At 37.5% G+C, this 15,564-nt stretch overlaps 1 protein-coding gene across 5 annotated transcripts in view; it reads left to right on the top strand.

Annotated features, from left to right (window-relative positions):
* The window catches only part of COL19A1 (collagen type XIX alpha 1 chain), a 180,628-nt gene that overhangs the window by 136,042 nt on the left and 29,022 nt on the right, over window positions 1-15,564 (top strand). For all 5 annotated transcript variants that reach the window (XM_071548523.1, XM_071548524.1, XM_071548525.1 and 2 more), the window contains 12 exons: window positions 1,066-1,119; window positions 4,434-4,487; window positions 5,686-5,775; window positions 6,375-6,419; window positions 6,503-6,580; window positions 7,454-7,489; window positions 7,592-7,645; window positions 7,733-7,786; window positions 10,028-10,069; window positions 10,726-10,779; window positions 11,621-11,674; window positions 14,784-14,837. In XM_071548523.1, coding sequence (XP_071404624.1) covers window positions 1,066-1,119; window positions 4,434-4,487; window positions 5,686-5,775; window positions 6,375-6,419; window positions 6,503-6,580; window positions 7,454-7,489; window positions 7,592-7,645; window positions 7,733-7,786; window positions 10,028-10,069; window positions 10,726-10,779; window positions 11,621-11,674; window positions 14,784-14,837 — 669 coding nt within the window. The remainder of the gene's footprint in view (window positions 1-1,065; window positions 1,120-4,433; window positions 4,488-5,685; window positions 5,776-6,374; window positions 6,420-6,502; window positions 6,581-7,453; window positions 7,490-7,591; window positions 7,646-7,732; window positions 7,787-10,027; window positions 10,070-10,725; window positions 10,780-11,620; window positions 11,675-14,783; window positions 14,838-15,564) is intronic.

The raw sequence follows: 15,564 nt of genomic DNA on the forward strand, positions 1-15,564 counted from the left end.
CAATTTTACGTGAGATTTACATTTTACATGAAGTTCTGTTGACCTGAGGGTCCTGGTGGGCAGCACACTGTCCCTGAGCCAGCAGTGTGCCCTTGTGGCTAGGAAGACCAATGGTATCCTGGGGTACATTAGCAAGAACATTGTGTCAGAAGTACTTTGTCCTGTTCTGGTCTCCTAAGTCTGTCCACAAGAGAGACATGGAGTTCCTGGAGCAGGTCCAGTGGAGAGCAACAAAGATGAGGAAGGAACTGAAGCATCTCTCTTATGAGGAAAGGCTGAGGGAGCTGGGCCTTTTCGGCCTCATGAAGAGATGTCTGACAGGGGACCCCATCAATATCTATAAGCATCTGAAGGAAGGATGTCGAGAGGATGGATCCAGCCTCTTCCTGGTGGTGCCAAGATATAGGACAAGAGATGACCACGAGAAACTGACGCACAGGAAGTTCCACCTGAACTGTGCAGGTGACCAAGCACTGGAGCAAATTGCCCTCACATATTCAAGAAACTGCAATGTGCTCTAGGATGACCCTGCTTGAGCAGGGAGGTTGGACCAGGTGACCCACTGTGGTCCCTTCCAAACTTATCCATTCTGTGATTCTGCAAAGACAGCAACTGAAGCACAAATGTTCTTGAGAATCTCTCATGATGCCTTGAGCAGTATCAAATAAAGGTAGAATTGGAAACTTAAAATTTAACCTCCACCCAACACTATTCATGTTAGGTATGATAGTACCCAAATTTTAGATCAACTAAAGAAGGCCCAGTGATAATGGATGTGGTTATAGAATCTTTTCTTGTTCTTTTTTTAAGCCTTTCCCTTTAGGTATTACCTTTGTATTGACATGTATTTGCTTTGTATACATCCTTTGGGTTTTGTACATTATCAATCCCCAAGGTTTATTGAACTAAACGTTAGAATAAGAGAGAATGAGCAAACTTTCTACTTCTTATTCCTTGTGGAAGATAATTCTTAATGCCAGGTATTTTAATCTATTTACATATAAGAATGCTTTACACTAAATTACAGTTATGTGTTGATTTTACCTGTACTATATAATTTCACAGGGACTGCAAGGCCCTCCGGGACCTGTTGGACCCAGGGGACTGCCAGGAGAAGTTGTATGTATTATTCAGTTTCACCAAGTTGTATGTATTCATTCAGTAGTGTGGTGTGTGAACAGTTAGCCAGTGAAACAGTTCCACAGAAGTTATCATAGATGCTCCTTTCATGGGTGGTACTGTTGCAATTGTGTGTTGAAGCACTGTTGGATGGGATGACTTCCTCAACAAAATGTCTGTATCCTGCTTCTGATGCCATTTGAGATCCTGAAGTAGGTCTGGATACTGGGATTTATTTAAGAACCACTGAAATGAGAGCTTTTACCCTTCTTGATTTTCTCTCACTCATTCCCCTGTTAGTGTTATATTCACTGAGTCCTGACTTCTCTTTCCAGCAGGGAGATTGTTGCTTGGTTGGGATGGTTGGGCAGGGAGTTGTCTTGGTTTTTGATATGCACTTCTCACAGTTACCAGTCACAGGTGCTGCAGGCTAAGGCTCACCAGAGATGCAGTGTGCCTGTAATCTTTATGTTTGTGGGTGCAAAACTGGTGGGTTGGGAATGGCAAACAGTGGTACGTCTCAGCAGAGTTTGAATTTTCCTGTAGTTATTATGGTTTTGAGTGTCCCACATTCAGGTCTACCAACTGATGGGGTTTGTCAAGGTGATAAGTGTCTCCCTCGTGGGGATTTAAGTGTACCTGTAACCACTACACCACTGGGCAGCAGGCTGGTTGGTGGGTCTGCTGGCTGGTTGAGATTTCTCGAAATGGTAGGCACCTGCCCCAAGATCCAGCACACCTGTAACTCTTGTGCCTCTGGGCAAGGAAGAGCACAGGTGAAACATCAATCCAGTCTGAATTTTGTAGGAAGCATCTTAAACTATTCAGCACCATTACACTCAACTTGGAAAGTTCCATGGGCATTTGATCAAACACCCTAACATAGCAGGAGCCTCTTCTGGGAAGCTGACTGCCTGTCTCTCTTCCAAATTACAGCACAACCCCTCTTCAGGTGTGCAGGCAGCTATGTTCTGCCTAATCCCCCCATGTAAACTGAAATTAGGTTTCAGTCCAAGACACCAGTCGTGTCATATAACCTATCAAGTGGCACTTTACCCCCTCCTCTTGGTTCTTGTATCTCCCTTCCTGCATAAACCATAAATGGCTTTAAGTAGCATTCTGGAGATTTGAGTGATTAGATCCAAGAACTGGATAAAGACAACCAGACAGTGAAGAGCTTAGCTTTAGCCTAGCAGTTCAACCATTCCCCTGAAAAGGACTGGGATTTTGATCTTTGCTTTGTGCATTGGTTTTGGTTTTTATCATTTTTCTACCAACAGAACCATTTAGAAGCTGAAGTTCCTGCATTATGTCTTAGGCCTTTTCACACATGCTTTGACACTTCTTTGCAGAAGACACCTGTTATTTCAAACAGACTTTTAAGTTGTATACTGTATTGATACTAGAACACCATTCTAAATGGTACACAGCTGGCAGTTTTTATTGTTGACGTGTAACAAGTCTAAGGGATATAAGCAAAGGGACAACTGGAGTACAGAATATTCAGCTCCTGGCAGGGGTAAAAAGTACTAGTATTCAAATCTGCACGTAGTCATTTTGCACTGTGTTACTTATTGACCATTTCTTTATACCTTATTTTCCTACTCAGTTGAGGCACACATTTTTTTCAATTGCCTGATTTACCTCTCAATCTATACCATAGTTTGTAAGCGTTATCTGCTGTGCTTCTATTTATGTATAGATCCTACTGTGAAAGATAACCTAAATACTGCATTCTCACTTTCTTGTGTTGCCATCATTCCACTTGAGTTCATAATTGCTGCTTTTGAAACTGCTGTTTTGGGTCTTTGATAAAGCGACATTTTGTACAGATAAATACTGGGTATAACATATGTAGATCCTAGATATAGGTGATCTTGAAGACTCATATTTGCACATGCAATTCTAGTATGTAAAAACATATTTAAATATATTATGGGGCATGTCTTTATGTGCAGGCTTATCGTTTTGTTTTATCTTCTAAAGATTAAACATTATGGATTAACAAATAAAATAATCTGGTTTATGCAGTATGATTAAATTATGAAAGGATGAAAATTGTTTTACTTTCACTTACGTCATTGAAGAGTCATTCAGCAGATAAGACTTGCTTCTTTTCTGTTCCTAAGAAATATCTTGAGTTTAGGCCAATCAAAAAAGAAAAAAAAATAATTGCAGAAAAATTGAAGATAGGGTAGGCCATGATGCCTGATCCATAATCAGTACATTTAAATTTCCATATATTTTTATATTCTTCATTATGGTACTTTTTTTCTTTCTTATGCTTCTAATTTGGATGGCTTGGTGAAACACATAGCTCTGTGTATTAAACAGAGAAGGCAGCAGAAAAAGCAAACACACAACAGTTGAACCTTCACTACTGGCATGAAAATGTCATCCATCATAACGTCAGTGCTCACAAAACTTTATTTTACACTGCAAAGAAAACCAATATGTATTTCTTCATATTTTTCTTAGGAAGGTCATTTTCCAGTCCAACTTCAGTTTCATACTTGGATTTTACTGTTTAGTTTGAGCAGTTTTGTCCTTTACTGATAATTGCTGGTATTAACAGAACACTTGACTAAATAGTTGGTTGAATAACATTGAAGAGTCATGGAAAAAGTTTTCTGTATTTGTTACAGCATAGTAAGAGAACCCAATTAAGCCTTCCTTATTTTTCAAATAGCTTCTATTTAGATTTTGTCTGCATCTATAAAAATCCTTAATGAAAAGGACAAGGGAAAATACCCAAGTTAAAATCAAAATGTGAAAGATGAAAGTACTGAGACATAAGAAAGGACGGAAAGTATTTTATTTGCTGAAAATATTTGACTGTCCATTAAATATCTAAAACATTTAAAAGGAATTTGTTGGACTAAGTAATGTGCAGGAGTAGGAATTCATTGAGGCTTTTAAGATACCAATTTAAATAATTAAATGTGCACCCTTCATGGGAAAAATAGATGAGACACTTATTAAAAACTCAAGTTTTTATGTGCTATTGCCTTCCTTGAAAAAAGTATTGATTTTTCAAGACACAGAATTACTTGGAAATAGAAGAAATAAACCTTTGTCTCTGCCATTCTGCCCTGATAGGGTCCAGAAAATAGTCTTATTACATTTCAACTTAAAAGAAAAATAATTCATATATTTAGTTAAAGAAGCATTCATTAACTTCTACTTTTTGACATTTGGGGTCAATATTAATGCACAGTAAATAATCTGGTGTAAACTAGTTTTCATCTGTAATTTTAGATAACCTTTAAGGGAATAGCTATAAAAATGTACAGTTATGTTTTTATTGATTCCAGGGCTTACCAGGAGAGCATGGGGTACCAGGAAACCCGGGAGTTAAAGGAGACAAGGTACGTTTTAAGTGTTTGTAATTAAGCTTGATATGTTAGAGCATATTAAATTGTCACCTCCAAAGTAACCTTCCATCCTTCCGTAGTGCATCTGTGTGGCTGCTTTATGAATTGATTTTCAAATGTACCAGGAGCAACCTTCTGTCTGCTACTTGGAGATGCTGCAGGCACATTTGGCAATCCAGTTTCTCTTTAGATTTATAATTTAGGTAATATTTCAAGGAGATTGCACTGCACCTTTACATTAAATCTGTGCAGTGCAAAAATGTCGGTTCAGATCCTGACTACTGAACACTACTATGCAGTGCCCTACCCAAACTAATGTGCAAAATCCCACTTCACACTCAGATATGTGCATCTTGGCAGAGTGCTGGGGCAGCTACACTGTCTCAGATGCAAGCCAAGGCTATATCTCTTTATGACATTGAATTTTGCTGTGTAGAAATCCCTTAGCTAGAATTCAGCTACATGAGCAAGATGTAAAATTAAACATGTGTATATATTGAATGTAGAGAAAGGGAGAAAACAGGATACACAGGTGTACTCTGAGCTATGTGATGTGTTATGGTATTTCTACATTGTGGGGCACAAGGGAAGCTAAAAAATCCATTAATAGTTTGGAGAGTGATCCAGAACACAGACAGAAGGAAATAACTGGAACAATGAGAAAAATCTACTCATCTTCAAAATGGAAAGTAGTGGATTCAGAAAAAATCACAAAGACAAGAGAACAGCATAATATAAAGCCCAAATTCCCCTGGATAAGCAGCAGGAGTCAGAGATGTGGAACGAGAGACACTGCATGCACTGGTGTAAGAAGCAGAGGTGTAAGCAGGAATACAGTGAAGACCCCAGTTTTACCACTAGTGGTAGATAGCTGGGGAAAGACAGCTGTTGTTTCACCTGTTGCCTTGAATTAATTGGAAGGGTTTAATGAAAACCCATGTATTAGGGGCCTGCGGACCAAGAAATATAGATGACATGCATTGCATTACAAGCAAACCAAGACAGTGCTAGTTAAAATTAATGGTTGTTTAGTCCATGCCTCCTCTTCTTCTGTAACTTTTTGAAAGAAAATATCAGGGTCTTTTTTTTTTCTCTGTTTCTTCTCAAAGTCCTGCCTCTTGATAATATTTACAGTTTTTTTCATAGGAGAAAATTCTCACATTTCAATTAGCGATTAAAATTTATTTTGTAGGGTGACCCTGGTGGGATTATGGGACCACCTGGACATCCAGGTCCAAAAGGTGATATGGGGCCTCCTGGACCCAGTTTGCCTGGAACACCAGTAAGTTCATAATCTGAAAACGCTTTTCTGACTTCATTTCTTGTAAGGGCAACTGTTAAAGAATTCTCACTGTGCAATAAAAGAAATCATAGCATCATAGAATGGTTTGGGTTGAAAGGTACCTTAAAGGTCATCTGGTTCCAACCCCTTGCCATGGGTTGGGACACCTTCCACTAGACCAGGTTTCTCAAAGCCCCATCTAACCTGCCCTTGAACACTTCCAGGGATGGGCCATCCACAGCTTCTCTGGGCAGCCTGTGCCAGTGCCTCACCACATCCTCACAGTAAAGAATTTCTTTGTCTCATCTATACCTACTCTCTTTCAGTTTAAAGCCAAAAGCAAGTATTTTTAATGTAAATTCAAAACTTAAATATATGTTACAGTGCATATGTATTACATAAGTGCACCAAAATATGGTCTTAGAATAGTATAAGACTCACACATGCTCCTACTGACAGTGGTATTAACAAGGAAGCCATATGTAAATGTTTTGTAGTTTATTTCTGAAGGATGAGTAGTTTTGGTAATAAAATTCAGCTACTCTCTTGGATTTTAAAACATTTTTTTTCCTGTTTTTTGTTTTATTTTGGTCTTTTAGGGTCCCACTGGTGTTCCTGGAAACCCAGGTCCAAGAGGACCAAAGGTATACAATATTTCTGTTTCTGAGGAAAAAAGGTAGTTTGCATTTTCAGGCTTGTTGTGATGGAAAGCCTTGTACCTTCACAGGGAGAAAGAGGACTACCTGGTGTACAGGGAGCACCTGGGGAGATGGGGCCTCCTGGAATAGGCCTTCAGGGTTCACCAGTAAGTAACCTAATGCCCAGAATCTGGACCTCTGGCTGTGCACCACTGTGAAACTCCAGGAGGCAAACACAGCACAGTAAAAAGCCACATCATGAGCTTCCTTCTGACTTGACTCACAACTCCCAGCTTTTCACGTTTTGCTGTGCCATTTAAATTCAAACATGAAGCAAGTTGATATGGTCTGCCTAAAGCATTCATACTGAATAACTTGTACAGCAGTAACTGTTTCGGCTGTTCATCTTGTTTCCCAAGTTTCTTACCATTGCCTTTAAATAAAGCCTTCTGTAGTATCTTCAGAGTATTCCAGAGTTAAAAAATTGGCTGATATTGATGTTAGGTGGTACGTGAGATCTACTTCAGTGAATCAGATAATCTTTCTTCAGTCCAGACCTGTAGGTACCAACTGATACATTTCAGTTTATGGACAGTACTCTGGTGTAGAGAGAAAATGTTTGTGAAAGATGACTAGATATTCACACTGAATTCTTAATCTAAAATAATAATCCTTAAAAATGTTTTTCAGTTAAAATATTTTCAAATCTGAGTTTTAAAAATTATCCATTTATATTTAAATAATCTAATTTGTTTTAATTCACCTGCTCATCAGCTTTTCTTAGGAATCTCCTAGCTAAATAACAAGTTTCACCACAAATCTTTTTTTTTTTTAATTTCCTGACCTTAAAAATGGGCCTTAGCAAAGTCTTGAATTCTCTAATTTTGACAACATTGGGTTTGGATTCAAAGCAAAACCTTAGGAAAAGTCTTTCTTGCAGTGAAAACTCCACCAATATCCCATATTCAGTAATTTTTAATGAAGTTTATCTCCCTTATCCCAGAAAGTGTAACTACTGATTATTTGGAGTTTTCTTGCAGGGTCCTATAGGTCCAACTGGATCAGCAGGTGTGCAGGTAGGGTATAAGTTTTCTCTTTAATATAAAAAAGCATTAATTTAGTTTAAGAATTTTACAGGAAAAGTATTCTTATATTCTTAATTACTTTTCTGCTCTTAGGGCCCTAGGGGACCGCCAGGGTTACCAGGAACTCCAGGTACCCCTGGTATTAATGTAAGTGAGAGTTTTCTGTATATGCAACAAAAAGTAATGTGCCCTCATCAATGATTTAAGGCTATCAATTTTTACATTTGTTTCTAGGGCACTCCAGGAAGAGATGGAAAGCCAGGACTGCCAGGCCCTCCAGGTGATCCTGTAGGTATTGAGAGAAAACTTGTGCATTAGCTTTAGTGCAAGTATTTTAGATTTAAAGGAGGGGAAATAGCATAGCAAATCTAGAAGCACCAGCAATATGAATGAGGAAATTGTTTCTTTGGAAATACAGGGAAACAGTCATGTTATGTACTTTGGCCTCAATAACACTTTAAGACTGTCTTCATGATGTTTTTGTAAGCAAGCGAAAAACACTTAGAATTATAGTTAATGTTCATAAAAAATTATGGGTCTGAGTGTCTATCAGCAAAACTGTCAAACTTGGAAAGGGAGGTCTCTCCCATGCTCAGTTCCTGTCTGTGATTTAATTCTATTAGGATAAGCAGAGATAAACTCTGAAATTTGACTGGGAAAGATGGCTTGATTTTTGTAGATATAATCAAAATTCAAAGGCTGCCTGAAGTCAACAAGATTTCACTTGAGACGGATGAGCATAAAGTGCTCAAGGAAAAACAAAAGCCATAAGTAGAATGTGTCTAGAAGGCACAACAAACTAAATATAAGTAAAAGATTTGATGCTGCTATCGAACAGACAGGTCTAAATGGTAAAACTTACTAACAGGAGAATAATTGCCTTTTGCTCTCTTGAAATACTCTTCTCTTTTGGAAAGAACATTTTTTAAAGGAAGATGTAGCAAGCAAAAGTGAATCTGGAGAATTAAGGTCATTTTAACATTTTCAAGCTCCTGTTATATATTGTCCAATTATTCAGAGTTCAGCACACAGAGTCATGATTCTGCAGTGTCTGTGCAGCTGTGCTGGACTCGTGGTGCATAGAGAACAGAGATGCTGTGTGGCACAAACACAGGAGGCTTGCTCTCATACCTGCTGTGCCCTTGCACCTGGATTTTAGCGCTGTTCCACACTAAGTGTGTGGGATCCTGTGTCATAAAACCATACAGCAGCTAAAATAAGAAAGTTAGAAAAGAGGAGAGACTGGGGAAATTGCACTTCTGTAGTCCAGAAGGAGCACCAAGTGACATGGTAATAGCCTGCCTAGCTGTAAAATCTTGTCATAAGGAGAAGGAAGAAAAGTCCGATCACATAGGGATGTAGTAGTTGTTTTACAATCTTGTTACAGGTTTCTAAGAGCAGGTAACATTGTCTATGTACAGTTTATCTCTGTGCAGAGAATGGACTTTAACACCTTACCTGGTTATGTCCTTAGGTTGTGTTAGGTGTAATGTCTCGCCCTAGAACACTCATCAGCCTGCTTTCAGAGGTGGTGGTTTTACCCTGTGTAAATGGTGTACTCCTGATTATGTTTATGGTTAAGTATGTTAAGCAGTGCATCTCCTGAGCTGATATTGCTATTAACTGGCAGTTTTTCTAATATGCTATGGGGTTTTTTTATTTTTCAAAATGGAAATGCTTGAAACAGACTGAACAAAACCAGTTAACCTGTTTTGAATGTGCCTAATTTTATAGAATACCCAGGTCAATTTTTTACTTTGCAATTGCCATAAAAAATGAGCATTGGTAGTTGGAGTGTCTGTTTGTGAGTGAAGCTGTTAATAACAAGGACAATGAGTTTTTACAGGGAATCTTTAAAGAGGAGTTTAATGGCAAGTCTTGGAAATTTGAGATGTGCTGTAGTACAGTATAACTCTATTGACTGATCTTTAAACAGGTCAGCTTTAGTAGCCAATTATGCAGTGGCACCACAGAGTTATGCCCTTAATAATGTTTCAAGGTGGGACAAAATACTACATATGTTGCTCATGTTGCTGTAGCTGGGTTATTTCCAGTATCTGGGCTAACTTATGGAAGTTAGCTTTGGCATCTCCAGAACTTGTGCTGCAGCTGACAGCAGAGTCAAAGCCTAGGAGAAAGGGAAGACAACCAAAGTTAATCAAGTGAGAATAGTCTATGTGACTTGAGAGTAGTGTTAAGTTGTTGCTGATATGCTACAAACCCAACAATATTAGTATGTTCAGGAATTATCCTGCTGTCATGGTTTAAGAAAGTTCATTGAAATTGTAACAAAAATTTATAATTATTAGGTTGGATAGACAGCGATATTTAGCTATATTTGCAACTGTTTTTTCTTTCGAGTTTCCATTTAAAAAAGCTTCAACCAATGTGTGTATATATATATGTATACAATTATATGTATATATTCAGCTCTATGTGTAACAATATTAACTTTAGAAGTAATGAAAACACATCAGAATTAGTAGTGTTGTGTAAAATGCTAACTGCAGCTGCCTTTTTTAATTTCAGGTTGCACTGCCACTTGTGGGAGACATGGGTGCTATACTGAAGGTAAATATTTTCAGACATTAAATATAGCTATTTGCTATAAACATGATATTTACACCAAAATATGCATTTCAGTTTCTGTAGGCTCAATCCTGACCCACGGGTCCAGCCTAAAATAATTTCAAGATTTTTGTTGATTTTTTTCCCCAAAAAATGCTCAAGAAACATGTTTTGTAGGAATTTTGCAAAATAGTGTTTGAACAGTATGTGAGGCTGTAGGCAGCAAATGCCTATTCAACACATCCAATCCACAGTATAAATTGCTACAAATACACCCCATTCTCCACTTTATTATGCAGCATTAATTTCAGTAATATCCCTAATGGGGAAAATTAGAATGTCTAAGATATTATTTTGAAAAATAATGAAATTTGGAGTGACTCGAACATAAACACAGGTGTGTCTGGTACTATTTAAAATGAAGTAAAATATGTGTTAGGAGTACTTGAGTAGAGTGTGAGAGAGATGGGGAAAGAAACAAAGAAGGCTCTCTGTAAAAGCATATTGTTTACAAGAGAGTAAGGACTGAAGAGAAGGCTCTGGGGTCAAATGAAGGGATGCTCAGAAAGGCAGGCAGGAAGCAGTCTGCATAAATTGGCCTGCATGGATCAGACCTATGTCACAGAAACATTTGTCACTTTGCTTTCTGTCTTCCACAGGGTGATCCTGGTACAAGAGGTCCTCCAGGCATCCCTGGTAGAGAAGGGCCAAAGGTAAGTTTGGATGGATGTACTTTTCATTGCCTTGTTTCTTCTTAAAAGTAAATGGCAAGATTCCTGGCAGTCTTGACTTTCTTGTCTGATCCCTCTCCCTGTGGCATCTGAGCAGCCTAAAGGTTCAATCAATTTTTGTTGTTCAGCTTTCTTAGTGGATCAGTTGACCTTCTCTGTAAGGAAAGTGAGCGAAATTGCCTGAGTTGAGTCCCAAGCTGGAATAGCTCTTCTGTGTCTTGCATCCATAAAAGCTATCTCAGAATTTACTGCCCAGTAGTGCATTGCTATCTATAAACTTATTTTAGATGAGTCAGTCATGCAGGAATCCTACGGTGAAGAAGAAAACTTCCCATGTCTCCCTGAAGTGTGCAACAGCTGGACAGCCCTGTGCCTTTGCACTCTGTTTCCATGGGAATAACACAGGCATTTCACTGGGAGTTGAGGTTTCACTGACATCAATCAAAACCCTGCTTCACTGATCAAATCCTGCTTCATCAGACAAAATGCCACATGGTTGGGCATAGAAGTGTCCTCTGTCACTGAGCCAAGTGAACTTTTCTCCCTTTCAGCAAGCATTTCAGGTCTCTGGTGTTAATGTCTCCATCAGGCCTCCTGACTAGTTTGCCTCCTGGGTACAAACCACTCATGTCCTTTCACCTCACTGGGAGGCATATTTTAAAGCTTTCAGGTAGTTTTGAGCCTTTTTTTCTGCTTTAGGCACTTATAGCTGTAAGGGCTTCATGCTAGTATATATTAAATGTGGGTCATAAAATGCCCTACAGAGCATGAAATTCATTGTTCTCTAATAGAAAGTATTTGTTTGAATGTTATGTTTTCATAGGGAAGCAAAGGTGAACGTGGATTTCCTGGGCTTGTGGGAGAGAAGGGCGATGAGGTACAACTACTTCATTCTTATCTGAACCTGAGTAAAGACATAGACTGAGAATGAAATGCACAGGGTGTTTAGTTCTTTAAAACTGCTGAGATAGTCGTGTATTGCTACAAATAGCTCTCAATTCTGAATTTTCAGCAAGATTAAATATTATTGTTCAATTAAATAACATCTATTTAATTTTTTCTGTGCATTTTTGCTCACTTGTATATTTCAAAGCCACATATGCATTTACATGCTGATTTTTAAGAGTATAGCATAGAGCAATAAATAGGTAAATGCCAAATATTTTCTGAAAATGCTTCATATTTATAACATATTTACTTTCATTTTGTTATTTTCCCTTCAGAATTCACTTTTGAAAACATTCCATTAGACAAATACTCTGATGGGAACAGTCACAGCAGCAATTACTATTAAGTGGAAACTAGAAAGTGTTTGAAGGGGATGAATTCAAAGTATTTACAATACTTTGTCATATACTGCATTCTTAGAGTAAGTTTTATAGGAGAAGGAAAAAAGCCACCAGTCGTGGTGCCAAATTCAAAACAGTTTCTATAGCTTTCATTTTAAATTTAAATATTTGCAGTTAACAGTTCAAGAGCAATCTCTATCAAAGAAACAAAAAAAACAAAAAAAAAACCAACCAAACAACAACAAAAAAAACCACAAACACACACACACACAAAAAGCAGAAAATCACCAAAGCAGAAACTATTAAGCAAATTAATCGAGGTAAATAAATGCATTTCCTAGTGGCCTTAGCCAATAGAAAGAGTGAAAATAAGTAGTGTGTTACAAAAATGTGGTGAACACTTTAGAACTCCAAAATATTTAACTGACACTGTTAAACACATAATTAGCAAGTGCAGGCTACAAGACACAGCACCTGGAGAGTATGAAAGGAATTTAGAGTATATTGATTCAGGGGTTTGCAATTCTTTATGATCATTTTACATTTCTTTGGCACTAAGGCCATGGTATCTTCAGAATTTTCAAAAAGTAGTAGAATGAGAATAATTTTCAAAAATCTGTGTTCATCAGGATACTTGGCTTCCAAATGTAACCATTATATGAGGAAAAAATATACAGCAGAAGCATTAAATATGTATTTCTGCTACTGTTTTGCCCCAGAGTTTAGCATGTTGTCAGCCTGAAGTATTATGCTTATTTTTCCTTTTGTTTTACCTGATATATAGAGCTCATTAAGTCTTTGTTTCTTATTGAAGCAAGTGCTTCCTGGGGTTGGATTCAGCACATATTTCCTGGAATGATGGGGCAGCCAGAAGCAAATTTTGTGCAGAATTTTACTTAAAAAGTAAATGGGACAGTAACACATCCTTCGTGTGCCCTTCAGGATACCTCTATAATTCAATCCTAGCAGGCAGCGGCATTAGAGAAACAATTTCAACAATTCAAATACTATTTAACTGCTGAAAACTGAGTGAGATATTTCAGGCAATTGGGAAGGTAATAAGGGAACAGCAAGTTTATAACTGGCAATTAGGTTTTTTTAAAGCACTCTAGAGTAAATTCACTGTAAATTTTTAATTAACTCAGTGGGGTGTGATGCTGTGTTAATAAATTAGCCTCACTTGCTTCTTCACTGTTTGAGACCTTGTTACCTTCCTTAGCTCTGATATTTTCAATGTGTAGCAGTAGTTTTTGATTATGACATTGCAAGACTACAATTATGTTTTGTCAGAAACACGTATAAAATACCTTATAAGTTTAAAAGTCACTTTTTTTGCAAATTCTAAAAAAATGCTTTTATTTTCAATTTTATAATTTGGTTACCATGACAACGGGAAGGAAGTTTGAGAAGCCCATCCGAAACTCTTTGCAATGCACTCATCAACTTCCAGATGCTTTCAAATATGGAATGTAATCTTTGCTGAAGCTTAGTTCTCTTCCTTTTGAAAATATTCTTTTCTTTTTTTTTTCCCAGAGGATGGTTTTTCTAATATCAGGAATAAGAATTGCAGAAAATGTTCCTTTATCCTCATATTAATTTGCCATGTGACTGTACCATCAGAGTAAAGTAATTTAGAATGAACAGAGAGCACATGAGCGCTTACTTGCCACTTTGAAAAGCTGCAGAGGTGGATCAGTGTCCTCTGTGTGCAGAAGTGGGAAAGGGAAATCAATGTCTCTCTCCATCTCCTCATTTTTACTGATTTATTTCTGTCTGAAGTTTTTCCCTCAGTCTCTTCTTCAAAGCACCTGTTTCAGGACTTCTGACCTCTGTGGCTTTTTAGAGTGGCCTCCTTAGCCATTCCTTATTAAGCACTGCATGTAACTCGAGAAACACAACTTTTTTGAGATGATCTTGTCAGAAGATGGACAGATAAAATGAATTACTGCTGGGAGGTTTCTATTTTCATTTGTGGACTATGGGGAGAACCAAGAGTGATTGGCTCTCATTAGTACATGACTTTTACATGTCTAAAATTGCACCTACACCTGGTGTGGCAGAGGAAAGGCTTTTAGGGACATGCTGGCGTGTCTCAAATCCCACCTGTGTTTACTATAATAAGTTGCACACATGTATGTTAAGTAAATGCGCATCAGAGCCCGTCAGTTTTCCAGGAAATCAAATAGAGTAGAAGCAGGAAAGTAGATTATTAAGTACAATGTAAAATGTCATGTTCTATTATCAAAAAAGAAAAATCTATAAATCAGGCAGAAAACATAATTTAGATAACATCAGGTAACATTGGAAAGTCTGAATAAATGTCTTCTCACTAGAAAAAAAAAAGAAAGACTTTCAGTGATAAAAAATTAATCTCTAAAGAAAAGCCAGAAATGTCTTGCTCTTATCTGCACAACTAAAGACAAAAAGATTTACAAGACATGAGCTAATAATGTGAAAGGTTGAAGGGCAAGTGATGATTATCACTCAAGCAAGAAGTTGCCTCTAACCTTGTTCAATGATAATCTCTTCCCTGAATGGTGGGGTGTTGGCGTTTTTTCATTACTAAAAATAATGCCTACCTTTTAGAAAAAAAAAACACTCTTTAGTATAGTCATAATACTGCTGGACGTGCTGAATATAAGTATTTTTGATACAAAAGTGAGAGAGGAAGTAGACATGTACTCTTTTAATTCCCAGGGCCTTCAAGGTGCTCCTGGACTGCCAGGCGTGCCAGGACCCAGTGGACCATCTGTAAGTGTTTGGTATCACTTGTGATCTCATTTATCTCTGCAGAGGCTGCTAGAATGGCCTAGTTTCTTGTCCTTTCTTTTGTCTTCTAGGAGAAGAATAATAAAATTCTCTATTAAAGTCAACTATATTGATGTTGATGTTTCTGAAAATACTGTCATTGTCTGGGCTCATAATTTATGTAACTTAAATAGGTTTGAAGTTTTAGCATTATTAAAGAACCTGTGAGGTTGCATGACATGCAATGTGCAAACTTGCAGTGAATTATGTGTTTGTACCCAAGTTATAGTCATATTAGTAATAAAAATCTAAAAATAATTTCAGCTTGTTATTCTGCAAAAATTTAGTGCACAATTTAAAAACAAAGTGTGAGAATAAGCTGACAGTATTTAAAGATGCTGAAATATATCAGTAAAGTTTTTGGTATTACTGGGAAAAATCCTCTTCAATGTTTTTCCAAATTTTATTTTCTACATATGGGATGAAGTCACATTAGTTAGTATGATTGTTGTTCATTCCTAAGTTTCATGACATGCTTTTTTCAAAAGCTGCAGCACATAATAGAATTTTAATGGGGAATACGTACACTGGCATTTTAGCAGTAAAACGTCATTCTTAGCAGTATTGAGACATGCCAGTTAGGGTCAGCCCATTTAGCATGCCAAGGTGAAAATGCAACTACAAACACAAGTTTTACCCTTCAAAGGACTTATCAGAAGGACACAGCTGT

Source organism: Pithys albifrons, chromosome 2 (genome assembly GCF_047495875.1).
Source record: "Pithys albifrons albifrons isolate INPA30051 chromosome 2, PitAlb_v1, whole genome shotgun sequence".
NCBI classification, from domain to species: Eukaryota; Metazoa; Chordata; class Aves; order Passeriformes; family Thamnophilidae; genus Pithys; species Pithys albifrons.